Below are 25856 nucleotides of genomic sequence, written 5' to 3'. Positions count from 1 at the left end.
ACCATTTCTGACACATGGCAGTCCAATCTCTCCTTCGAAGTCTCAAGTGATGGGGCTCCCACAACTTCCAAGGGCAAAACCCTACACCATTTCAGACAAACCGTTTCAGACCAACGGCTGTCCAAACTCTTATTGAAAAACTCCGGGAGGCAAAGTGTTCTACTGATCCGATTCTTCTGGTTGTCAAGAAATTCCTCCTTGCTAATAAAGGAGAATATTTCTAGCTTGGGCTTGACATGAAGGGGTCCTGGGTGCTCTCTGAGCTGGCTTGTTTTCTCGCAGACGTTTCGTGACCCAACTAGGGAACACCATCGGTGCCACTAAGGAGACGTTTGCTCTCACTTTATATTCTATTAGAATATTATTATTAGGTTATCTAATATATTAGATATATTAGAATATAAACTGACAGCAAACTGCGCTCCTTACTGGCCCTGAGGATGCCGCCTAGTTTGGGTGAGGAAAGGTCTGAAAGAAAATAAGCTCAAAGAGCATCAGTGAGCCCTCATCATTTCTCCTTTGCTCTAGGTTCTCACCTTGACAAGTTGTTTGAGTTTTCTAGTGGTGTTTTGGGACTATTTGCTTGGCCCTTTGGGGCTACAGGATACTTGTCGGGGTGCGGGCACCTCCTAAGGGACAGATGGTCTCCTTGACTTAAAATTGGTCGCTTAGAGACGATTCAGGGTTACGACGGATCCCCTGTAAGGCAGGGGTGTCCAACCTTGGCAATTTAAGACTTGTGGATTCAACTCCCAGAGTTCCTCAGCCAGCAAAGCTGGCTGAGGAACTCTGGGAGTCCTACAAGTCTTAAAATGCCAAGGTTGGACACCCCTGCCTTAAAGGTACTTACAACCTGGTTCTAAAGTTACAATGGCCTCCACATGGCTGTCTGTTGAACGTTTGGCAACGGACTCCTTTTACGACCGTTGGCAGCATCCTAGTCCCCGCCCAACTCATTTGATGACATTTTTTTGCTGACAACTGACACTTTGCTTTCCGTTTTCAGCACAAAAACTGCTCATAGCGAACAGTGAGCTCGTTTAACGACCGTGGTATTTGCTTAACAACGGTGGTGGTTGCCTTAGGAGAGCTGTCGTCGCTTAACAACTGCCGCAAAAAAGGTCGTAAGATTGGGTCAGTCACACCTGATTCGCTTCACGGCCGTCATGACTACGGACTGGTAAAACTGAGGAGCTACTACCTCCATTTTTTATTTGGATGCTGAGGGTAAGGGTTGAATCTTGCCCCTTGAAAAGATATTCCGGCTTTGGAACGGTTTTTCAGCTGTTGGCGCCGGAGGGGGCAACTTTTAGGACCTGTGGACTTCAACTCCCAGAATTCCTCAGCCAGCATGTCTGGCTGAAGAATTCTGGGAGTTGAAGTCCGCAGGCAGGGTTGCCAGATCGCAGCTTGGCTCTGCGGCCAAAGTCAAGTCAAAATACGGCCAAATTCGGCCAAATTCTTTTTTGCGCATGCGCGAGGGAAGGAGAGCGCCAGGGGACGCGCTTGTCCTCCTTTTGCTCATGGTCACGCGCATGCGTGAGGGAAGGAGAGCGGCTGGGTTGCCATCTGGCCGATTTCACGGCCAAGCAACTTTCGTACGGCCAAATAAAATTTGGCCGGAGACATCATTTTTTTCACGGCCAAGCAGATAGAAATACGGCCAGATTTCTCGAATTGGGCCGGAAAAACGGCCAGATGGCAACCCTGTCCGCAGGTCTTTAAGGGGGCCACAGGTGCTCTCACACCTGTGTTCGCCTCTCGTCTGGGGAAACTGGATGAACCTGCTTTAAAAAATAAAAGCACACCGTTTTGTCTTTATTAAGGGGCAAACCCTATAAAAGGCAAGCCAGACACAGCACAAAAATGGAAGCGCTAAGGAGCAGCAGCAGCTGCCGCCTTCATTAGCCTAATGAGTAAAGCATACAAAATCCACTGAGCAGGTCAGGTTTTCCAACAAGAAGGATTAAGAAAGGCTGTTTCGGGGTCAAGGAATCCGGGCGGTGGCATCCGTCCTTCTGCTACACCAGGTGTTCAGTCCTTCGTGCAGACGACAGGCCCGAAAACACAACATCCTGCATAGTTTTCACACCCAAGAGCAGGCTTGGTCCTACGAAAAGGCTCCGGATACGAGCCTAATGCTTGACGCTTCGAGAGATGGTGAGTCTTTAGGGTTCAGTGTTGTCAAACCTCTGCAGAAGTTTCACCCTTACTCAGATAAAGCCACAACCAGCAAATCAAACCTGGCATTTTTTTGTATTGATTTCAACCAGTCTCTTATTTCCCCCACGTCCCCCCTTGCAAGAAATTGTGGGAAGAAACAAAAATATCACTGGCCAAGCTGTTTACTTTTGCTTACCAAGCAAGAGCAGCGTAGTCAACGATTCCAATCACATTTTCTCCGTTTCCCCCAACAATCCTGAAATCTGGAGTTTTCTGGAGGAGTCATTTTTCCTTGCATTGCTAATCTATAGCTTGACTGCTGCTGCTTTCAGGACCTATTACACCTGCACTAACCATTTACATGAAATAACACACATTTTTTAAAAAAGAAAAAGGAACACAGGCGCACCAAAACTCCAATCTAAGAAGGAAATACATGTTGATTCTAGTTCACCCGCACAATTTACAGGGGTGGATCGAGTACATTTAAAAACACGGAGGAAGCAGAACAGAAATCAGCATCAAACCGCAAACCTGCTTGTAATAAAGACATGATATTTACACACAAACCTCGTCTCAAACTGCCAAGGAATTGCTACTGGGTCAGGATGGAAGGACGGCGGGATCAGGAAGCTGGAGAAGAGGAATCGTGAGGCTGGGTGAAGACATCCTTGGGGTCTCACAACCTCACGACTTGTGGTGACTTGTCCTGCTGTGGCTACAGGAGCCGGCCACAGCCTGGAAGCCCCCGTTTGGGATGCCATTACAGCCAGCTTGCTCATCCGTTGGTGAAGCCTTTGCTGATTCAAATAACCAAACGGACAAATGCGTAGCAAAAAAACCCCAACAGGCAATCGTTTATGGGTGCCGTCTCCAAGCAGAGCCTGGTTTACGATTAACCGAGAAGCGAATAGCTCTGTAGCCAAAAATTATAAAATCTCACAAACAAGAGATGTCGCAAATCAAAGACACGCAGCACAAAATCAGGAATATGGACCCCTCCCAAAAAAACACAACCCCCCCCAAACAAATCTTCGGTCCTTTAAAAACACACGTGATTAAGTTAATATAAAAATAGTCATCCCGCGTAAATCTGTACAGAGAGGAAAAACATCGGGACACCATCGGCGTTGGGAGGCGATGAGGGAAGATAAATAGGATGGGGAGGTGTCGAGCCTCAGTCCTTTTAAAATGATTTTTTCCCCCCCTGAAAGCAGGCATACCTCTCGGTCTGGGTATCCCTGAAAGGATGTTGTTCTCCAAGGACGGCAAACACTTCCCTGGTGGGAAATGGAGTGAGAGAGCTGGTAGAGTTCCTTTTTGAATTTGGGCTTTTTGTGTTGTCCATTTTGGGGGTTTTTTTTCCCGGTGATTTGTCTCTGAATCTGCTTTAGAAGATCCTGGAGTAGTTTCCCAACCTTGGCGGGTTTTAAGACGTGTGGATTTCAACTCCTAGAATTCCCCAGCCAGCTTTGCTGGGAGTTGGAAGTCCACACATCTTAAAACCCGCCAAGGTTGGGAAAAAAAACACCCCTGGAGAATCAGATCCAGGTATGAATACCAAATTGAAGGAGGAATTGTCAATGCTTGCTCATCACTTCTACAAAAAGAAAAAGAAAAGTTGGAACTCAGTAAGTTTGGCTTAGTGAAAGAAGGGCAGCCTCACAGCAATGGCCGAGATCTCTTTCGGGCAGAGAGTACCTGGTGCAGGTGTGAGACAGAGATTTCCCAGGTATCCAATGGGGATATCTTTATTTCTGAAGCATCTTTTGGACTTTTGCACCATGCAGCTCTTAGTCCAGGAAAAAGCTCTCAGGTGGGAAGTTTGACCTCTAAGCCAGGGGTCTCCAAACTTGGTGACATTTAAGAACTTGTGGACTTCAGCTCCCAGGGTTCCTCATGGTGGGCTGGGGAATTCTGGGAGTCGAAGTCCGCACGTCTTAAAAGGGCCCGGGGGTTTAGTGGAAGGGAGGTGGGCATGCCAGCTTCTAGGCTAGGGGTGAGAGAGGTGGGCTGTGGAAAGAGTTCAGCTCAGCAGGCAGAGAGCGAAGGTAGCGTCCAAATTACAGCATGATGGGATGGATGCCTTGGGGTGGCCTCTGGAGCAGAGACAACTATAACCCCGATGGGGGCCTCTTAGGAGCGAGAGTCTGAGCCCCCAAAGCCTCGCTCCAGCATCAGACCAATACTGATAAACGTGGCCAGGATCCCTGGGAGGCAGAGAGGCTCGGATGTCGTCAGCGGTCGCTCCTTTGCAGAGGGGACTCCTTTTGTCCTGATGCCCCACCAAGGCCAGGGGGCACTCGAAGGCCAATCGCAGGCCCAAAGCAGGGCCAGGCCTGAAATCTCCTGGCTCTCTGGCTACTTCCTCACCCTGATTCAGCAGCCAACAAGGAGCCGAGAGGGAAAAGCAGGACAGGAAGGGAGCGTGCAGTTCAGCTCCGCAGCACAGCTTCTTTCATCTTTTTTTTTTTAAGGGGGTGGGGTGAAGGGAGAGGGGGCCCATGCCCAGATCCCTTGGTCTCCCACCTGGCTGCTGCTCTGCGATGCGGCCCCCGAGGCTGCTTTCCGTTACGGGCGAAGGAAGGGCGGCAGGGAGATTGTGCCGGCTCTTCCTTGCACGCCCAACGGTTTGGCCCATCAGCCGGGCGCGGTGCCCGCCCTCAGCCGGGCTCATCTTCCCGCTGCGCCAACTCGCTGGATGACACAGGGTGTAATTTCACATTTTTTTTCCCCTGGGTGGGTTTTTTTCCCCCCCACCCATTGGTACCATTTGAAGGGGGCAGGGAATCACCCGGGATGGGCGACGGGTGGGAGGAATGGGCTGTTCCTTTACCAGGAAAATCCCAGCAGGCCGAAGAGCATTTAAACGGTCGGGTGGCTCCTGGCACCGTCCCTTATTTGCGGAGGCTTTTTTTTTTAACCGGACAAAGCTTTAAACTAATTTAACGCTCTTCCCACGAGACCTGACTGCCCCCCGATTCCTCGCCACGGCCTCGTCCTATTTCTTCCTTTTGTTAGGGGGCACCGGGGTCAAAGCAGTCAGGATGGGGGATCACAAGTTGGGTCTGTTAGGTGTGCCAGGCATAAAAAGAGGGGTGGGTGGGGGAGGGGCTTCCAATTGCACAGCCCCAATTACCTTAATAAATTAAACCAAATAGCTTTAGAGGCAAGGCAGGAAAGGGAGGGGTCTTCCCCCCCCCCTGCTTTTCCTAGTATATACAAGGATTATGGGGGGAGGGAGGGGGAGATGCAAATAGCCCCCCGGACCCCTTTTTGCGGTGCCCTGAAATTCTCCAGCTGCTTGGACACAAACTCTGGCCCCGTTGCACCTGCCGCTTCCTGGTGGCTAATTTCCCTCTAGCGCAGGCCCAGTTATTCTGTGGGTCTCTCCGGAAGCTCTTTGGTGGCCGGCAGAGTGAAATCGGACTTTTCCCTCTTCGGGTTTTTTTGGGGGGAGAGGAAAGACAGGACAACAACCCTTGGAGGGATCAGCTCCTCCAGCCCCCCCCCACGCCCCCTCCTCACCCCAAGGTGCAAACTACCTGCCTAAAAAAGCAAAGAGGGGCCTGGCCTGTCGGGTTAAACGGCCCCCCGAGGAAATGGGCTCTCTTTTATTCTCGCCAAAGGGTGCCGGGCTACCGCCAAGGCCTGCTCTGCAGGCTGCTGCTGCTGAGGGAGCGGGTGGTCAGGGGCGCCGTGGCCGGGCTGGCGTTGGGCAGGTTCTGGCTGCTCTTCACGGCGACGGCGGTTTTGCAATCCCGGGCGGAAGATCCGCGGCTGAGGCGGCCTGCGGAGAAGGGACCGAGAGGAAAAGCGATCAGGGCACACGGGCGGGTCTAGCAGGAGAGCGATGTTGGTGGGTGTGAAAACCAGATTGATAACATATTTATAACATTAATATTTATAATTAACCATTAATTATTAACATTTATAACAAGATTTATTATAATAATCATATATTTTCCCCCTTTACAAGTAATCCTCAACTTACGGCCAAAACGGAGTCCAACATTTCTGCTGCTAGGCGAGACAGTGGCTCAGTGAGGTTTGCCCCGTTTTTACGACCTGCCTGGCCACCGTTAAGTGGGATCGCTACAGTTCTTAACTTAGTAACCCATTTGTAAAGTGAACCTGGCTTCCCCGTTGACTTGGATTGTCAGAAGGTGGCCAAAGGGTATCCCGTGACCCCGGGACCCTGCGGCTGTCATAAATACGAGTCAGTTGGCGAGCGTCTAAATTTGGACCGTGCGACCGCGGAAATACTGCAACGGTCACAAGGGTGGAAAACGGTCACAAGTCGCTTTTTCCAGTGCCGCCGTAGCTTTGGATGGTCGTTAAGCGAACTATTGTAGCACCAGGCACAGAAGGATCCGCCAGTGAGTTGGGAGATGCCACCATGATGACTTTTTTGACACATGAACCAGCCAGGGTAACAATCCATTCTGGAGACCCCGGGTGATCTGCTTTGGTTGCCCAGTTAAAAAGACATATTGGGGACAATTGCCCGGGACCGTCATACATGAAGGACAGCAGGGTAGCCTCCCCAAATTCAGCCCTACCTCCCATGTGCCAGCGCTCCATCAGCGTGGCCGCGGCAGGAGGTCCTCTGGGGCGACGCGAAGGGCAGTCCCAACGTTTGTGCCAGTTGTCTGAAGTTGTCGTAGCTACACCCCAGACCGGTCACCTAGCAACCTCTTGTAGCCAGGCCTGCACAGGGGGTCTTGTGGAGGGCAATGGGGGTGGGGGGTGCCCGTACCATTTGTTGGGAACCCCTGAGAGCAGCCGTGTGGTCTCCTCCTGGGTGGCTGCTTGTGTGTGCTCTGGATCACAATTTGTCCTTCTTCATTGTCCTTGGAGATGCTCTGACATGCACGTCCCCATTGACCCAAAGGTGCTTTTTTCTTTTTTTTCCAAAAGGCAACTGGACTCTCTTGTTTTTTTCCCTTGAAGACGGGTCGCTTCTCATCCAAGAAGCTTTTTCGGTTCTAACCGAAGTTTTGCAGTTTTTCTTCCGTTAGAACCGAAGAAGCTTCTTGGATGGGAAGCAAAAAAAATTTTTTTTCAGGGGAAATAAAAAAAACACCTGAGAAAATCCAGCTACCTCTTGGAAAAGCACCTTTGGGACAATGTGTCCTTTTGATGTGGCCTGATTCGGTGGTGGGATTCAAATTTTGTTTCCTATACTGGTTCTGTGGGCGTGGCTTGGTGGGCGTGGCAGGGGAAGGATACCGCAAAGTCTCCATTCCCTCCCCAACCCACCTAACCTGCTTTCCAGATCCATTCTCCTGGGCAGGGCAACCAAAGGAGACCCAGCTGACCATCTGGGACTCAATGGGAGGCAGAGAAGAGAGATGGGGCTAACGGGGCCAGTCGGAGGTGGGATTGGCCGGTTCTCTGAACCACTCAACGTTTCTGCTACCGGTTCTCCAGAACAGGTCAGAACCTGCTGAATACACCTCTGGCCTGTTTGGACCCTCTTAAGCCCAGCACAAATTCCCCCCTCCCCCAGAACCGCCTTGCGGGAAGGAGGGAGAGGGGTGGGGGGTGGCTGTCTCTGGCTTGGCGGCCTTTGAAGACAAACGGGAGCGGGGAGTCTTACTGGCAGGGTCGCCGGGAAACTGTTCTTCCTGCAGGTAGTACTGTATCTTTTGCAGATCCTCTGCGGTGAACCTCCACTTATTCTCAGCGGCCTGGGGGAGTGGGGGCTGGGGAGCGGCTTTCTTCCGGGTGCTCCCAGGCTGACTGGCTGCCAGGCAGGAGGCGGGGAAGGAGCCGGTCACCAGGCCTTCGGGGATCTTCTGAGCAACGACTCGGAGACCTGGGAGGATGACAGGATGGCAGGGAAGTCTCAAAAATAGAGATAGGTAGGACTGCAGAAAAAAAAAATATATAGTGGAAACCAGCCTGCCTTCCATGGAGGACCTCTATCCTGCACGAGTCCAAAAGAGGGCTGTGAAAGTATCTACAGACCCCTCACATCTTGGACATAAACTGTTTCAACTCCTTCCCTCGAAATGACATTATACAGAGCATTGTTGCACACCAGAACAACTAGACACAAGGACAGTTTTTTACCCCATGCCATCGCTCCGCTGAACAACTAATTCCCACCATGCTTGCTTTATGCCCTGGGATGTCAAACCACCTAGTAGGGCTGCAATATTATTATTATTATCCTTCTCATTTTTCCTATTACCTATGTCCTTAGTGTCTTGGGACTATCACTTTGTGGTTTGTATCTCATGACTGATGTTGACTGCTTTTATTTCGTATCCTACGACTATGACTGAGTGTTGTATCTTATGAATGTGTGATGATTGTATTTTATGATTATGATCATGATTTATCACTTGTTGCTTAGATGTACACTGAGAGATTATGTACTGGAGACAATTTCCACACTATCCAATCACATTTAGCCAATAAAAAAATCTATTCTGTTCTAATTCTATTCTATTCTGTTCTGTTCTCATTCTAATTCTGTTTGGTCTTATCCTATCCTATCTTATCCTAATGTTCTGTTCTATTCTATTTTTTAATTCTACGGGTTTTCAAACTTGACAGCTTTAAAACTTGTGAACTTTAATTCCCAGAATTCCTCCTCCAATCATGTTAGCTCAGGAATTCTGGGAGTGGAAGTCCACAAGTCTTAAATTTGCCAAGCTTGAAGACTCTTGCTCTATTCTATTCTACTTTCTATTCCATATTCCTATCCTATCCTATCCTATCCTATCCTAACCCTATCCTATTCTAATGTTCTATTCTATGATTATTTTCTATTCTATTCTATTCTATTCTATTCTATTCTATTCTATTCTATTCTATTCTATTCTATTCTATTCTATTCTATACTCTAATTCTAATTCTAATTCTTCTCATTCTAATTTTTTTCCCACTCTAAAAAGCTCCATCCAATTACAGGGGCGGAATCACGAGAGCCGGTCCTAATGCCAACTCCCTTGCCTTACTCTGTGCTCAGTGGATCTCCTCAGCTGGGAAGGAGAAAGGTCTTGGGGGGGGTGGGGAGGTTGCTTCTAATGCCCCCGAGCTTCCCTACCTCCAGAAAGCATGAACAGATTCTCGAAGCCCCTCTCACACATGGTGGTGGCTGCTTGGCTGGCCACCCTCTCGTCATCGTCATAAAGGATGATAATCTTCCCGTGAGCATTTTTCTAGGGGATGGAGGGGTTAAGGATCCAAAGTTCTGTGAGGGGGGAGATTGTTGCTGACGTTTCATGACCCAACTAGGTAGCATCATCAGTAGCTAGAAAGGGCTTAGATATATAAAGAAAGAGCAAACCCCACGTCTTTCCGACACCGATGATTTTAGGCTCGATTATAGTTGTGGAGTTGATGACTACAATTTACATGGTTACATAATAAGTGGCATCTTGGATTCCAAAGCCAGACTCACAAAACCTGAGGAACAGCAGGGTCCTCTTTCAAAAATCCCCGTTTGCTGCAAGGTCGGTTACCGCTGTAAGCTTCCCCAAATTTCTAACGGTAAAACAATGGCTCTTGGGCGGCGGCTACTTTTACACGTTAAGCCAGAATTCCTGCAAAGAAGCCCGCTCCGTTGCCCCTTTCCACTTCGTAAAGGATACGTATTCCAAAATGCTGTTGGTGTAGGGATTCATCGTTCGGGAAAGGGTAGCGATGGGATAGGAGTGAGCTGGAAGGCAAGAGAAAGACGCTAGAAAAAGGCACAAAGGAACCTGGGTCAAATAACAGAGGACGGTTGCAACGCAACAGGTTCTTCTATGGAGATGGAGGACAAGCTTCTAACGGCAGAACTACTCTGAACTTGGCCGCTTTAAGAGTTGTGGACTTCAACTCCTAGAGTTCCTCAGCCAGCTAAGATTGTGAACACGGGGCTGTTCAGTTTGGACTGCAGCATCCATTCTGCCCTCCCACAAAGCGGCCCCCGCAGGGAAACGGGGAGCGCCTTCGCGGTCCCTACGGTTCTGACCCAGCCTTCGCAAGTAGTGAGGTGAGTGAAACAAACCCCCTTTTGTAACAAGGCAATAACGGTCTTTTATTCACGGGGATGAACAAAAGCAAACCGACGTAATCGGTCCCAATGAATCTGGGCTTGGCCCAAAGGATCCAAATTGCTTGCTGTAGACTAGAAAGGAACGGTTGTCTGCGACGACTGACCCCTCCCAAACCCCTCCTGTTTATTTCCCAGGCAGGTCTATGCCTGCTTTTTCCTGAGAGCCGGCTTATTGCTTTCCTTGGTTCTCCTCTCCTCTCTACGCGCAAGGCGCAACTGGGATGGGCCCCGCCGGTTCCACCCTCTCCCTCAGCTCAGGCCCCAAAGACTGCCACTTCTTCACCTGCGGGAGGACGGAAGACCCTGGTTCAGCCTCTGCCTCTACTTCCTCACCCAAGCCTTCCAAAGCCTGACTCTGCCGCTAGCTCCGCTGGCGGCCGATGTGCCGCGACGCCTTTGTCTCACCTCCCACAAGGTGGCACTGCTCGTAGGCGTCTCGCTCCCGCACGTCCAGCAGCAGGTAAGGGCAGTCGGGATAAGGTCCGTCATTTGGAACCGTCCGCTCCGTCTCCTTGGGGTTGTCTTTGCCCAGGTCCAGCTCGCCCACCCCACTGATGACGCTGGGAGAAAGGAGAAACGTTGGGAACGCCGGAAGAGGGTTCCCTTGCTGGACCTAAACTGGCAGCTTCTGCAGCTATCGTTCTCGGAGACAAAGTCTTTTGGGGAGGTCAGCAGAGAGGGGGAAGTTACCCCACCCCACCCCATCATAAGTGTTGGAGAGAAAACACCCCAAGGGCTGAGAATTTGGGTCCGTAGAGATTCTCAGTCAACTCAGCCGCGGTTGTCCCAAAGGTGCTTTTTCACGAGGCAACTGGACTTTCTTGGTTTTTTTTTCTTTTTTTTTTTGAAGATGTTTCGCTTCTCATCCAAGAAGCTTCTTCCGCTCTGACAGGATGGTGGAGGGCAGAAGGACTGATCTTCCTTGCAGGCAGCTGGTCATTTGCATCCTTTTAGAGAGTCGTTGAGGCCACTTGGAGGTTGGAGGAAGAACAGAGATAATCCTCCAAGTGCTTCAAAAGGTAATCCTCCAAGTGCTCTGAAAGGATGCATATGACCAGCTGTCTGGCAAAGAAGATCGATCCTTCTGTCCTCCACCATCCAGTCAGAGCGGAAGAAGCTTCTTGGATGAGAAGCGAAACATCTTCAAAAAAAAAAAAAAGAAAAAAACCCCAAGAAAGTCCAGTTGCCTCCTGAAAAAGCACCTTTTTCTGAGAATTTGGGTGTTCTGCCTCCTTTTTTAGGCTTGTTGAAAAAATAAGGATTATATAGATTGAAAACTAAGTTCCTCTCTTTCCCTCTTGGCCTATGCTAAGACCTGTTTGTCTTTTTGTTGTACATAATTTGTAGTTGTGTTGTTTTCTTAAGAGTAAAATTAATAAAGTTTTTTCTAAAAAAAAAGAAAAGAAAAAGAAAACTAAGTTCAGGAAGAATGGCAGAATGGAAGCTCAAACCCCCACAGGTTCAGACTAAGGTCATCTGTTATCAAGTCTGATAGAAGAGGCTCTTTGTAGCTCAGGCTTGAACTGTGAGGTCCTAGATGCGCTCTGAGCTTGGTGGCTTTCCTGCAGGCGTTTCCTGACCAACCTAGGCAAAACCGCCTCGCTAGAAGGGTTTGCGGAGAGGACAAAACCCATTTAACCACTGTGTCATGCCCCTGGTGGAGTCTTACTCTGAGGAAGAGGAGGAACAGCCAACAGGGGGTGGGAGTGTGGCTCCGGAGGTCGTGGAGGAGGCTGGGGAAGGGCAGAGGCCAGCTGAGCAGTCAGAGGAAGACCCAGGCCCATCCCCTCTCCATCCTAGGGCACGCAGGGCGGAGACGATCAGGGAAAAGTGAGGTCTACTCAAGAGGAGATTACCACGATCCTCCTCGTGGCTTGCAGGTGGGAGCTATGGATATAAGTTTGCAACTGCGCAGTTAGAATTTGCAGGAGTCAATTTAGTGTTCACCTTGAAAGAGGTTTATCTTTGTTGGCGTTCTTCCCGTGGACTTTTCTCGGTTATTTTTTCCTGGAGTTAATGATTATTTTATCTTGGCTTGCTTCGGAAATCTCATCAATGCGGTTTGTTTTGGTTTTCTGTTTGCCTCATTATTTACTTTTGTGACTTTAAACTGTGCCTAATAAAACAGTGAAGTTAAGTTGAAGGCCTTGCCGGACTTTAACATATGTTTTGGGTTATTTGGAGAGACTACGGAGTCATCACACACTGCCTTGCTTAACAGCAGAAGTGTTGGGTTCAATTGTGGTGGTAAGTTGAGGACTACCTTGTACTGTCAATCTCTCCCTTCTAACTGGGTTGTGTCTAAGAATGGAGACACCATGGTTTAATCAGAGGTTCTTGCGGGGAGTTAAGGGAATCCCCATGCGGAAAGGAGAGGAGAAGGGGGAGGAAAATGGAGGGGAGAGGGGAAGAGAATAGAGGGGAGGGGAGGGGAGGGGAGACCTCTGCATATCAGATACCTCTGCAAGGTGGAGCGATACGACTCTCCAGCTCCGGTGTTGTTGATGAACAGGATGGGACTGGCTGGTTTCTCCTCGGGGCTGCCTTTGCCGTTGGTCTCGGCTATCTCTAGATTGGTCTCTGCAGGAGCAGCGTCGCCTTCTGAAAAAGGGGCAAGTGAAAGGCGGTGTGAGGCTCGCATCGAGAGGCCGGAAGCACCCCCAGGGTCCTTCTGCCAGGATGACTCTGTGATGGAGGGCTGGCAAGCAGGAGCCGGTGTCCCTCTCTTTCCCCACCACAGTTCCCTTGCAACAGGAACCCCCTGATCCAAAGATATTAGGAAGTCTTCGAGACTGAAGCCTTGAAATGCACCCACGTTTTTAATATATTTATTTGTATCCTGCCTTTATTACTTTTTACAAAGCTCAAGAGGGTGAACATAACCATCACAGCTTTCTCTTCCTATTTTCTTCACAACAACAATAGCCCTGAGAGGTGGATTGGGCTAAGAAAGAGGGACTGGTTCAAAGTCATCTAGTCGGCTTTTAAAGCTAAAATGGGACTAGAACTCACAGCCTTCTGTTGATTGGCCCAAAATCACCAGCCAGCTTTTGAGGCAGGATTAGAACTCATAGGTTCCTATTGGGCCAGAGTCGCCTAGCCAGCTTTCGTGCCTAAGGCGGGATTAGAACTCACTGTCTCCTGGTGACTGTCCCAAAGTCACCCAACTAGCATTTGTGCCTAAGGTGGGACTACAATTCACAAGCTCCTGGTTTCTAGCCTGAGGGCTTAATCATTAAACCAGCTGGCTGCCCCCATTCAGATACTATATCAATCGTTACATAGGCATCTGACAAGAGGCGGGGCAGAGGTTTTGCATCCAGAGACCTCCCCAAGTGTGAAATGTGAGAATCTCATTTAAAAGTCCCCCAAAATTCCACAGAGGGACTCAGATGTGTCTCTGGCCTCAGGAAGTGTATACCTGTTGTTTGACATGCAACCCGGAATGGGGTAGAGGTGAAACACAGAACAGTACAAAAATAAATTAGCACAATATAGATGAAGTTTTTATACAAATAATTGTTAAGTGTCTGTGTGCTTTATCTTGCTGTAAGCGGTTTGGAGTCACCTTGAACCACGATATGGGCAGCAAATAAATTTGATAGAGGGATAGAGAGATGGGAAGATGGAAAGAAAGAGAAGAAAGGACAGAAGGAAGAAGGAAGGAAGGAAGAAAAGAAAGAAAGGAGAGTAAATTTCTAGCCAACCCCCTTACATTATAGGATTTTTTAAAAAAAGAACGTGAATTTAATTTGTAAGCCATCTTGTGATGAGATGGGCAGCAAAGACACTTAATAAATGAACAAATTACCATCTAGTTTTGGGCCTTCTTCAGGTGGCCCTTTCAAGGTTTCATCCGACAGAGTGGCAACCTGAATCACCTGCAGGAAGAAGAAAGGGCAGAATCAGCTCAGTTACACAGGGGGGTCAAACTGGTGGCCCACGGGCCAGAGGTGACATGCGCAAGCCACGCCCACCCCAGCTCCACAAAGAGAAAAAACGTTGCGAAACGCCACGCGATGGCAACATGCCGCGCGTTTGGCACCCATGGCCTAGGACGATGTTTCTCAGTCTTGACAACTTTACCAGGTGAGGACCTCAAGTCCCAGAATTCCCCAGCTGACGCTGTTAAGAGTGCTTGTCTCTTTAGCAATAACACTCAGACGTAATGAACTTTCTGTTGCTTTTGCCAAGTGTTTCTCACCTGAGGCTACTTTTAAGGTGTGAGGACTTCAACTCCCAGAATTCTGGATTATGGACGGATGGACAGGGATGCTAGCTGGGAAATTCTGGGAGTTGAAGTCCACACAGTGTAAGGCTGCCAGGGTTGAGAAGTTGCAGGACCGCAGGCCTGAGACCATGAAGTGGGGGAGGGCCTTTCTAAAGGCAGAAAGTGCCCACTCCCCACCCGGTTTCTATACAGACCCCACTCAGCCCCACTGAAGTGGCCAGAGCTGTAAGGGAGGGGAGCCTATTTCATATTCATGGACAAAAACAGGAACATACCAGTTGGGCAAAAGTAGACACTTTTAGTCTCTTGAAGAGCTCGTCTTTCTTGTATCTGTAATCTGCAAAACACAAAACACGGTTAACAAACTCAGCGGAGGACCTTGCTTTTCATTTAGAAAAAAAAAAAAAACCCTGGTTTTTCCAGACAGTTCACACGTGTGTTTCAGGCACGAGTCACCCACAACAGGAGCTGAGTTCAAAACACTCAAAAGTTTATTACAAGCTACCTGTACACAAGAATCTGATTCACTGACGGCCAAGACAAATTGGTGCTTGAAAAGGATCAAGGGAAATTCATGAGGGGCTGGACTTGGGTCTTCTGTGGGAACACAGTGACTCCAAACTGATAATGCATTTGACCCCGTCCTTGGGCTCGGCCTGCTCATCTCCTCCAAACCTGGCAACTTTAAGACTCGTGGACTTCAACTCCCAGAATTCCCCAGCCAGCCGCCATGCATGGCTGGCTGGGGAATTCTGGGAATTGAAGTCCACGAGTCTTAAAGTTTGGAGTCCCCTGTTTTATATTGTGAGCTGCCCAGAGTTGTTTTAACAGGGTGGCCATGTAAATCTTTCAACAACAACAAAAAAAAGCAAATAAATCCAGTTCACACACTTTTTCTCCAGTTTTGGTTTCTGAACTATGTAGAATTAACAGAAGCAAAGCTTCAGCCCAATTTGAGATCTGCCATGACAAATTCCTTATGTCTCTAATCTTGACTCGGCAGTTTGAGAAAGCCCAGACCACGGCTGTCATTTGAAAGTGCAGCTGTATCTCCAGTAGGAGAGCATCTAATTTTCTTTGTGCTTTGTCAAAGCAGTTTTATTTTGAATCTACCCTGCCTTTATTATTTTCATAAACAAGTCAAGGTGGCAAACGTATTACCCCTTCTTTCCTCCTGCTATTTTCACCACAACAATCCTGTGAGAATGGGACCAACGTCACCCAGCTGGGCTTCAGGGCTAAGGCAGGACTAGAACTCCCTGTCTCCTGGCGATTGGTTCAAAGACACCCAGCCAGTTCTCATTTCTAAGATCACCACTAGACCAAACTGGTTCTTGGATTTCATCCATTTAAAGCAAGCTTGAAAGCAGGGGTGTCCAACCTTGGCAACTTTAAGTCCCGTGGACTTCAATTCCCATGCATGGCTAATTGGGGAATTCTGGAAGTCCACAGTTCTTAAAAGTTGTCAATGTTGGACACGCCTGCTTTCAATCTCTCTTAAGGGGTTTCTTCCCACTGCACAATTTAGCATGTGCCAAGCCCTTCCCAGGCTGATAAGCAGAGGTTTGATGAATAGGAATGATAAAGAGTTCCAGATAATATGAGCAAAGAAAAGAAGAATAATTGCTTGACTTATTATTTTCACCGTCTACAGAAATGGATTTTGGCACTATTAAAAAAAAAATCTTTCATCACCTGACACTAGACTAGCCTGAAAATAAAGATGATTTCCCATCATGTTCAGACCAAGATTATTTATCTATTTGTCTGTCTGTCTGTCTAGTGTATGGCATCTACAAGAGGTCTGCAAATCACTGATTTACAAATTTAATTTAAATAAAGTATAAGAAAGTGTGTGTGTGTGTGTGTGTGTGTGTGTGTGTGTGTATGTATAAATAAAAGTTACGTTGGACAATTAGACCAAGATATTTTACTGCTAAAAATCCCATAAAAAAGCGACCACAACTACATTCAACAATAGCTTCCTGACTAACAACATATAAATTTTGCACCTTTGGCCTCTTGGCTCCAATATCCTAGCAATGATTATAAACATCTCCCAAATCTGAGACCTTCCTGAGACACCCGCTACAACATCCATCACCCCAAGCAAGCCCCCAAAATCACAGTTCCTCCCAAGTCCCCAGCGCAGTCTACCTGGAGCTGAGTCAGAAGATCCGTTTGAGTTTTCAGACATTTTAAATCCAAGATGCAACACCGTTTTTTTTAAAAAAAAAATCCTTTCAGACCGGCGGGGATGCCAGTTTTGCAAAGAGAAATAATCTTGACTTGTTCTTTCTTGGTTCTATGTGTCAGAGAGGCAAGTGAGGACGGCACTTGCGAGCGCCTCGGTTTTGATTTTCCAGCCTTTTGTACAACTTGAGTCGAGTTACAGAAGACAGACAGAAGCAAACCTGTGCGAGCTTTTCCAATGGCCTCTTATGGTCTCATATATCCCTGAGAAAGCTCAGTTACCTAAAGCCACGCACAAGGTGCTTATTCACTCAAAGAGCACACTTTGCTACCTAAGCAGAGTTTAAGCACAATGCAAGGCTAACAGAAAAGGACTGCGGAGTACAGAGTTCAAAGCACAAACAACAACAAAAAAAAGAGGACAGAAACACAGCAAGGATTGTGACAGTGTCACAACAAAGCACGGCTAGTATTTCAGCACTCAAAAGCCCTCCGTTAAAAGGATGTTATGAAACCAACTCTTTCAGCCGAACGAAGCAGTCAGGATGAAGAGCGGAGGAAGAACACTTACAAAGAAAAATACACCTAAAACGAGGAGACCTGAAGTTCTGCCAATGTGACACAATAGTTGTAAAATCAAAGCAGGCAATTTAGAAACCTCTTACAGGGTTTTCAGATTCCATCAGGATCAGGCAACATTGCCGGCGGCAAAAGACCGTAGGAGCAGTGCTCGAAAAGGCAGAGATAGAAAGTACCCAGCGCCCATCCCTGGTTCATTAAGTTGGTTCCCATGTGCAAAACAGACACACCCAAATTCACGATGCAGGAAACGTTAGCACTGTGGAGGAGAGGGGTGGAGGGAAATGTTCTACTTCTAATTAATGAAGGTGCAGCCAGATTATGATACCGAAAACACAGGAGTTAAATTATTCTGGGAAGATGATGGAACTTGTGTTGAGATGGGTCTTCTTGGCTCTTGTGGAAGCTGAGGAGAAAAGTAAATAAGTGAGGATGGAGCAGAGGGGGAGGAGAGACCCAGATTGGTGTAGTGGTGAAGGCGCTGACCTAGAAACCAGGAGAGTGAGAGTTCTAGTACTAACTTATACATGTAAGCTGCTGGATGACTGTGGGCCAATCACGAGGAGACAGGGAGTTCTAGTCTCACCTTAAGCGCAAAACCTGACCGTGTGACTTGGGTCAATCACTCAATTTCAGTCCAACCCGGTTCACAAAGTTGCCATGGGGAAAATTGGAGGATGAAAGAGTGTTAGATATGTTCACCTCCTTCAGTTACTTATAAAGTAATTAAGGTTGGGTAAAATGCTAACAAATGAATAAAAATAAAAACAGCAGCTTTTTTGTGAATGTTCTACCAGTGCTTCTCAAACCTCCAAGCAACTTCTAAACGTGTGGACTGAAACACCCCAAATTCTCATCAGTGGCCATGCTGGCTGGGACATTCTGGAGTTGAAGTTCTCACATCTTAAAAGTTGCCAAGTCTGAGAAAGACTGGACTAGTCTACAACCCTGTGTGAGCTGATTATAGATGTTTGAGTGCATGACTGCAATAGGTAGTACTCACTTCTCTTGATCTCTTCTAGTTTTTCAGTGTACTTGGTCATACTGCTACCTGTGGAAGAAAAGACACTCAGTAAGGTACTTAGGAAAGTGATGACAATCTTTACCAAAAACTCAACTCAGCCATCTCTTTATTCCAAGCTAATTATTTATATATAATTAACAGGATTAGCAGGACTGGAAAATCAGACATATCCTCAGAATTGCTGAGTCTGGCTTTGGGTGGTTAGAAATATTTATTTCTTGCATATCCTGCTCCAAAGTTCTCTGAAGAGAAGAATTTTTCCCCTGCCTATGTTTGTCCTCTCAGTAACAGATTATGTTAATAAGGATGAGGAAAGAAAGCCGGCTTCAGGGTTCAGCTTGTAAGTAGGTTATTTATTTTGCCAGGCACACGCAGGAACCAACCAATAATATTTACTCAGTCAATGACCAGCAAAAATTTTGTTACCTAGTTGGGTAATGAAATGTCTGCAAGAAAACAACCAAGCTCAGAGAGCACCAAGGACCCCACAGTTGTCAATGTTGTTATTTTCCTCTTTCCCCTCCAGCACTGATGTTTCCTAATTGAGTAATTACATGTAGGAAAACAACCACCAAGTTCAGAGAGCACCAAGGACTTCACCGTCTTCTTCCTCCTCCTCCATTTTGCACACACCACTCCCTTCTAGAACTGATGATGTTCCCTAGTTGGGTAATGACATGTCTCCAGTAAAGGAGAATATGAGGGGTCCTTGGTGCTCTATAAGCTTGGCTAAACTTCTCACAGAAGTTTCATTGCCCAAATGAAGTAACATCATCAGGGCAAGCCATTAAGAATATAAACTGAGAGCAAATCCCACTCCTTACTAGAACTGATGATGTTACCTAGCTGGGTCCAAGAAATGCCTGCAGGAAAAGGTCCAAGCTCAGAGAGCACCAAGGACCCCACAGTTTAGTCAACTCTCAAGGGCAACCCATTCCTGGCGGCCATCGTGCCCTCATGGCCTGATCTCATGGTGCTCACAGGCTCTGGATGAAGTCACAGCTTCTCACATGAAGTCCAGCGCTTGGATGTAGCAAATGAAAAACTCTTAAAGCACTTTGCTTTCTCTTCAAACCTCCCCTCTAGCCCCCCAACCCCTCCCCAAAAGGAGCAGATTTTAACTTACCGGTGTCAAGGCGAGTTTTTACATGCTGGTATTTAGGATTCTGTGGGATCCTTTTGGTCAAGAACTGCTTACCAGGAGCGGGAGAAAGTGAAAAGAAAAGGATGAGAAAATGACCCAGGAAGAAGGGAAAAACAGCACGATTGCGATATGCACACAACTTTTGAAAACAAGGACCACAGAATTACCACGCTAAAAGATGCTTGATGCTGAAACGTCAAAATTGATACGGGTAGTCCTTGACTTACAACCATTTGCTATTTGAAGTTACAACGGTGTTGAAAAAAGTGACTTAGGACCATGTTCCACGTTTACGAACACTGCAAGTGACATAATCAAAATGTGGATGCTTGGCCACAAACTCGTATTTATTTAGGATGGTTGCATAAATAAATCCATGTGATCACCTTTTTCAATTTTCTAACAAGCATACAACTGTGCAGTGTTTCACTTAACAACTATAGAAAGAAAGGTTGTAAAGTGGGCAAAACTCACTTAACAACTCTCTTGCTTAGCAACAGAAATTTTGGGCTCGATTGGGGTTCTACGTCTCGGACTACCTGTATTATATATACACCTCAGTTGTATCCTAAGATTTTTCTCTTAGCGGGTGGGACCAGTATCTGCTCTTCCTCCCCAATTTCTATAATTCCAGCATGTCAAGAGAGAAAGAGAGAGAAACGAAAGCTCATTATGCGCTCACACATTACACTAAGCCATAATCCAGTCTATTTGGTTTCTCATTTGCCAGGGTTTTTTTTCCTTTTTGATTGGCAACTTATTTAATTTCTTTTTTCAGTAAATGAAGGTGATATTTCCATGACCCTGTCATTTCCTCCCAAATGTGCATTTTATTCACAGGAGAGTCCAAATGTATAATGCTCCCTTCCCTTCAAATTCTGCTTTCCAGTTGTGGCCGTTAAGGTGAGGACTACCTGCATTTAATTGCTGTAGGCTTCCTGTGTCAATGAAAACTCAATCATCCAGGCCAAAAGTATCTAAAAAGGTTAAATCATGGCAACTGGACCAAAGTTTGTTAATCTGAGACATTTTGTTACTCACTGACATAATTTCATCAGTCAAAATAAAAAATTAGTTAGGCAGAGGGTCTCTGACTTCAGTCCAGTTGCAATGATTTAAACTTTTTTAGATACGTTGCACTTAAGTGTTGAATAAAACCCTGTTACAATTTGCTTAACAATCCTGATTTCACAATATTTGCTCAAAAAATGAAGCTTAGGGGTTAGACTACATTGCTAAACTTGGGGTAGTGCTAATCCTTTGTTTTTGGTGGCTTATATGTTGTATAAACCTTCCTATTTGGTTAAATTTTGGCTGGTTAATTGAGTTAATCTAGTATGTTTCTTGATTCCAATCAGCACTCATAAAAGGCATTCCCAGAAAGAGGAAAACTGTAATTTCAGGGCCTCTCACAGGGAGGTACCTGGCCTCATTCCACCTACACTATCTTGGTACTACACTGCCAAATATATTACTGCAGCTGTGGGAACTAAATTTCAACATATCTCAAGCAAACCAGGTTAGTCTACTTTCCGCTTAAGTTCAATTTCAGTTAAAGAAAAGGAAGACACTGAATATTTTGAGGTATGGGATCTGTTCTATCATTGGTTAAATAAGAGAAACAGGAGTTAAAAAACTCGATTACAAGAGAAAGATCTCACTATTAGAGTTGCTTATTGTAACTTATTGTGATTAATTTTGATTGGTTTTACTAAATAATATGTATCAATGTTATGGCACAAAAGCACTGTTACCATAAAATTACCATTAGAGAAGACTATTATTATGATTATGATGAATATTACTCTAAGAAATGTAACCACCAATATACAGGCACCACATTGTATATATGGATTTTGAAACATTGCTCTTTTTATTTATAATAATAAATAAATATTTTAAAAAATTAAGAGGCTACATCGGAGAAAAAAGCTATGACTTTCACACTATTATTAAAGTTGCTAATCCGTCTAAAAAAAAGTAGTTCAATTTCAGGAAGGTCTACCACCCTCCAATTTCTGGAGGACAGAATTCAATAATGAATTCAGATGAATTAAATAATTAATAAAAGGAGTTGTAAAGAAGCTTTTTTTTTTTTTAAGAGGCAACTGGACTTTCTGGTTTTTCTTTGAAGACATTTCGCTTCTCATCCAAGAAGCTTCTTCAGCTCTGATTGGATGGTGGGGGGAAGGATTTATATTCCTTTTGAGACAGCTAGTTATTTCCATCCTTTTTAGAGAGACATTGAAGCTACTTGGAGGTTTATCTGTGTCCTCAGGGCCACCTGAGTAGTGCAAATGGTTCCTGTGGTCTACCATTTTTCTGGAAATCCGTTCATATTTCCACACCATTTGTTCAGCCCAAAGTCCATGGCTAAAATCTATGGAGATTCTCAGTCTTCCAGATCTTGGTTGTCCCAAAGGTGCTTTTTTCAACTGGACTTTATTTTTCTTTGAAGACATTTTGCTTCTCATCCAAGCAGCTTCTTCAACTCTGACTGGATAGTGGAGAATGGAAGGATTTATACTCCTTGTAGACAGCTGGTCATTTGCATCCTTTTAGAAAGCCGTTGAGGCCACTTGGAGGTGTCTCTCTGCCCTCCCTCTAACCTCCAAGTGGCCTCAACCATTCTCTAAAAGGATGCAAATGACCGGATGACTCAAAGCCAGGCTCTCCAGCCCAAATAGCTGAGCTGCAGGATCTAAGGAGCTTCTACTCTTCAGGGAGACTATTTGTAGCTCAGGGTTGACATGGCGCTCTCTGAGTTTGCTTGTTTTCTTGAAGACGTTTCATTACCCAACTAGGCAACATCATCAGTGCTAGAAGGGGAGAAGGAAGGAGGAGGAGCAGGACTGGTGGTGGGGCGCTCCTTGGTGCTCTCTGAGCTTGCTTGTTTTCTTGAAGACGTTTCATTACCCAACTAGGCAACATCATCAATGCTAGAAGGGGAGAAGGAAGAGGAGGAGCAGGACTGGTGGCGGGGCGCTCCTTGGTGCTCTCTGAGCTTGCTTGTTTTCTTGAAGACGTTTCATTACCCAACTAGGTAACATCATCAGTGCTAGTAAGGAGTGTAGTTAGTTTATATTCTGGTGACTTGCCCTTTCAATGTTGGTGGGATGATCTTAGAGGTTCCTTGGTTGTTTACTGTTGGCTCTTTGTCAGTTTCTTGATTGTGGTGTTTACTTGATTGTTGGTCTGATGTTAACCTTGGAATTAATGTCCCAAAGGTGTTTTTTTCCCCCCAAGAGGCAACTGGACTTTCCGATGTTTTTTTTCTTTGAAAACGTTTAGCTTCTCAGCTGAGAAGCTTCTTCTTCAACTCCCGACAACCCAAGTCCATGGAAAAAGCCAGATTCACTTAACGACCAGGTTCCTAACTTATCAACTGCAGTCATTCACTTAGCCACTGTGACAACAGCGGTCGTAAAATGCGGCAATACTCACTTAATATTTTACTTAACAACGGCAATCTGGATGTTCTGCTTCGGATACCACGAAGCCCTCTCCCACTTACGACCAACGTTCTTGGGTTGGAAGTTACGTCGGCACTTTAAAAACCGACTGACGAGCGGTCCTCGCATCCTGTGGTGGTCACGTGATCCGAATTCAGGCGCTTGTCGATCGATTCATGTTTGTGACCGTTGCAGCGTCTCGAGGTCACGGGTTCCCCTTTGGCGACCTTTCCGACAAGCCAGTGAGGTCATTAAGTGAATCTCTCTCATCCCCCCCCCATTGACTTTGCTTGCCTGAAATCCCCCTGAGGTCACAAATAGACACACACACACACAGGACCTCAGGACACTATAACCTTCCTAAATCCACCTGGCCCGGAATTCAATCCCATGAACGTGACGGTGCAGCAACGGTCATAAGTGCGAGAACCAAGGCTCCTACGTCACAATGCCGATGTAAGTTTGAACACCAGGACTCCTTGTTATTTCCCCCCCCCCACAAATCCAGGAGTGATTTGAAGCTGGTCCCCCTCAACCTGTCCTACCTCGCAGGGTTGTTGTAATGGCAAAGAGATCCAGGGGCACCACTTATGGGTCTGAAGCCCCTAGAATGGGCTAAATAGAGCCGTATTTATATATATATAAAAAGACCAGGTTGCACCCCCCCCAAACACCCAATAATGGGTGCTTTAAATCCCGATTTTTGCTTTAAATTCCGATTTTCTGGCTATTGTCGCGCCCCCCACCCCATTCAGAAGTACTAGAAAGGCATAAATATAAGCAAACAGGCCCCATGCTCGACTGACGACTCCCTCAGGATATTGGGGACCCCCTCACTGCGACCAGGCCTGAAGGAGGGGGCTTCTCTAGGGCCGAGGCCGGGTCCCGAGGCCTCTTCAGGGCCCTCACGGTTTGGGGGGGACCCCTCCTCAGACCTCCCCCTTAAATCCGGGGTCGCGTGCCTCCTTTCCCGCCTTCTGGGAAGCCCCCTCACGACCCCCCACCCCACGGCGCCCCCACCCCTCTTACCTCAGGGACGCCGATGCGCCTCCTCGCCGACATCCTGCCCAACTGTCAGCCTCGCGCACGTCCCGCCCCTCCGCCGGCCCGCGCGCCCCGCGCCAAGGCCAATCCGCGCCGGCCTTCAGACCATCCCGCCTCTCCGATTGGCCGGTCCCCGCGCCTATTCGCGCTCTCTCCCCGCCCCTCCCTCCGAGCGCTGTTGCCAAGCTCGTCGCCGCCCCCCACGCCCGCGGATTTTAAAAGTCCCGGTTCGGCTTTCCCTTTCGCGCGTGCGCGTTGAGGGCCACGCGGGGGACTGAGGCGAGCGTCGGCCGTTTCCCCGGGTGACGAGGGACGCCTCCGCGCGCTTCTGGTTTTTTCTTTTCTTTTGGTTCCTTTCCGAGCGACACTGAGGCGGGATTGTGACGTAACAGGGGCTCTGGGACGCTTCACCGCGGTGTCCTTCCGCTGAGGGGGTCTTGCACGGGAGGGGAGGGGCTCGGAGGAGGAGAAGTAGTGCCTTTGTTCCAACGCGGGTTCTGACGCGTGTTTTCCTCCTTTCTTACGCTCACACGTGCTCCTGCGAGGGTGCATTCAAAACCCAGAGGACCTTCATGTTTTCCCATGGATACCCTCCATTTATATTAGCTGCTCATTCTGGGATCTGGAATCCCAAACCATCTAATCTGTGTTTTGTGTGTCTGTGTGGTTGTGTGAATGCAGCCAAGTTTGTTTTCCCCGACTCACCGTCCCCATCCAGGGTGTGGGACTCGAATTCTCCCATTTTCATCCCAAAATATGAACATTAAATTCCAAATCATTTCTGGGTTTTCATTTATAAATCACAAACCTTGCGTTTCAGACGAAATTTAAGAGCAAGGGTGTTTCTATGGGCTCTGTTTTCTCTCTGTCTGAAGGGATCCCAACAATTTTAAATGGCAATTCTAGGTTTTTGAAGAAATTAAGCTCTAGGGGTCACAAGTCACTATTTTCAGTGCGGTTGTGACTTTGAACAGTTGCTAAATGATTGGTTGTAATTCAAGGATTACCTATATGCTGGATTTGCATCCAAAGACCTCATAAACTTGTCCCTGAAACCTTGATTTATGCGGTTTAGTAGACTTCAAACTATTGGAAGGAGGTAAGAAATGCTACAGGCATAATGTCACTATCCAGAATGCCTGGAGGAATCTGGTAAGGATAAATTTATCAATGGATAAATTGATGACCCGACAGGACGCAAAGTGAGTTGTGCATGTGTATATGTGTGTGTGTAATTTTAAGAGCAATTTAACGAGGGGCAGCTGTTTAATATTACAATTTATTGAGATGGGGGAAGGAAAGGAGGGAGGGAGGAAAGGGGAGAGAAAGGAAGGAAGAAGAGAAAGAAATGAGAAATGGAAGAAGGAGGGAGGGAAGAGAAGGAGGAAGAAAGGGAGGGAGAGGAAGGCAAAAAGAAGGAAGGAAGGAGGGGATGGAGAAAGAAAAAAGAAAGGAAAGATGGAGGGAGGGAGGAAAGAAAAAGAAAGAGGGAGAAAAAGGAAGGAGTGAAAGAGAAAGGAGAAAGAAAAGGGAAGAAAAGGAAGGAAGGAAAGCAGGAGGGAAGAGAAGGAGAAAGAAGGGAGGGAGGGGAGAGAAAGAAACAAGGAAGAGGAAAGAAAGGAAGAAAGAAAAGAAATGGGGGAAGAGACAAAGAAAGGAGGGAGAAATATAGAAAAAGGAAGGAGAGAATGAGAAGGATGAAAGGAAAGGAGAAAGAAAAAAAGGAAGGAGAGGGAAAGAAAGGAGGAAAGAAGGAAAGGAAAGGGAAAGAAGGGGAAGGAAGAAGAAAAGAAAGGGGAAGGAAAGAAGGAAGGAGAGGGAAAGGGAAGGGACAGAGAAAGGAAAGGAAAGGAAGGAGAGGGAAAGAAAGAAGGGAAGGAGAGTGAGGAAGGGACAGAGAAAGAAAAGGGAAGGAAGGAGAGGGAAAGAAAGAAGGGAAGGAGAGTGAGGAAGGGAAGGGAGAAAGGAAA

At 47.0% G+C, this 25856-nt stretch overlaps 1 protein-coding gene across 3 annotated transcripts; it reads right to left on the bottom strand.

Annotated features, from left to right (window-relative positions):
- Positions 1 to 1797: 1797 nt before the first annotated feature.
- Positions 1798 to 24136, bottom strand: CEP41 (centrosomal protein 41). 3 transcript variants are annotated; one of them, XM_026722323.2, is made up of 11 exons: positions 23872 to 24136; positions 19373 to 19436; positions 18226 to 18273; positions 14726 to 14787; positions 14031 to 14100; positions 12679 to 12820; positions 10625 to 10779; positions 9771 to 9838; positions 9224 to 9338; positions 7766 to 7984; positions 1798 to 5953 (listed from the first exon to the last, which is right to left on the bottom strand). In XM_026722323.2, the coding sequence occupies exons 1-11, from the start codon at positions 23902 to 23904 to the stop codon at positions 5802 to 5804; spliced, it is 1128 nt and encodes a 375-aa protein (XP_026578108.2). In that variant the 5' UTR covers positions 23905 to 24136; the 3' UTR covers positions 1798 to 5801. The 3 variants fall into 3 exon arrangements, with proteins under 3 accessions (XP_026578108.2, XP_087791492.1, XP_026578111.2); XM_087935366.1 differs by lacking the exon at positions 23872 to 24136 and adding an exon at positions 22835 to 22972 and having other exon boundaries at positions 5739 to 5953; XM_026722326.2 differs by lacking the exons at positions 18226 to 18273; positions 19373 to 19436; positions 23872 to 24136 and adding an exon at positions 16608 to 17266 and having other exon boundaries at positions 5739 to 5953.
- Positions 24137 to 25856: the final 1720 nt, after the last annotated feature.

This window comes from Pseudonaja textilis, chromosome 5, assembly GCF_049901715.1.
Source record: "Pseudonaja textilis isolate UNSWEBS1 chromosome 5, rPseTex1.2, whole genome shotgun sequence".
Classification (NCBI taxonomy): Eukaryota; Metazoa; Chordata; class Lepidosauria; order Squamata; family Elapidae; genus Pseudonaja; species Pseudonaja textilis.
The sequence above is the reverse complement of the archived record's forward strand: the minus strand, read 5'-3'. Positions and strand labels throughout refer to the sequence as shown.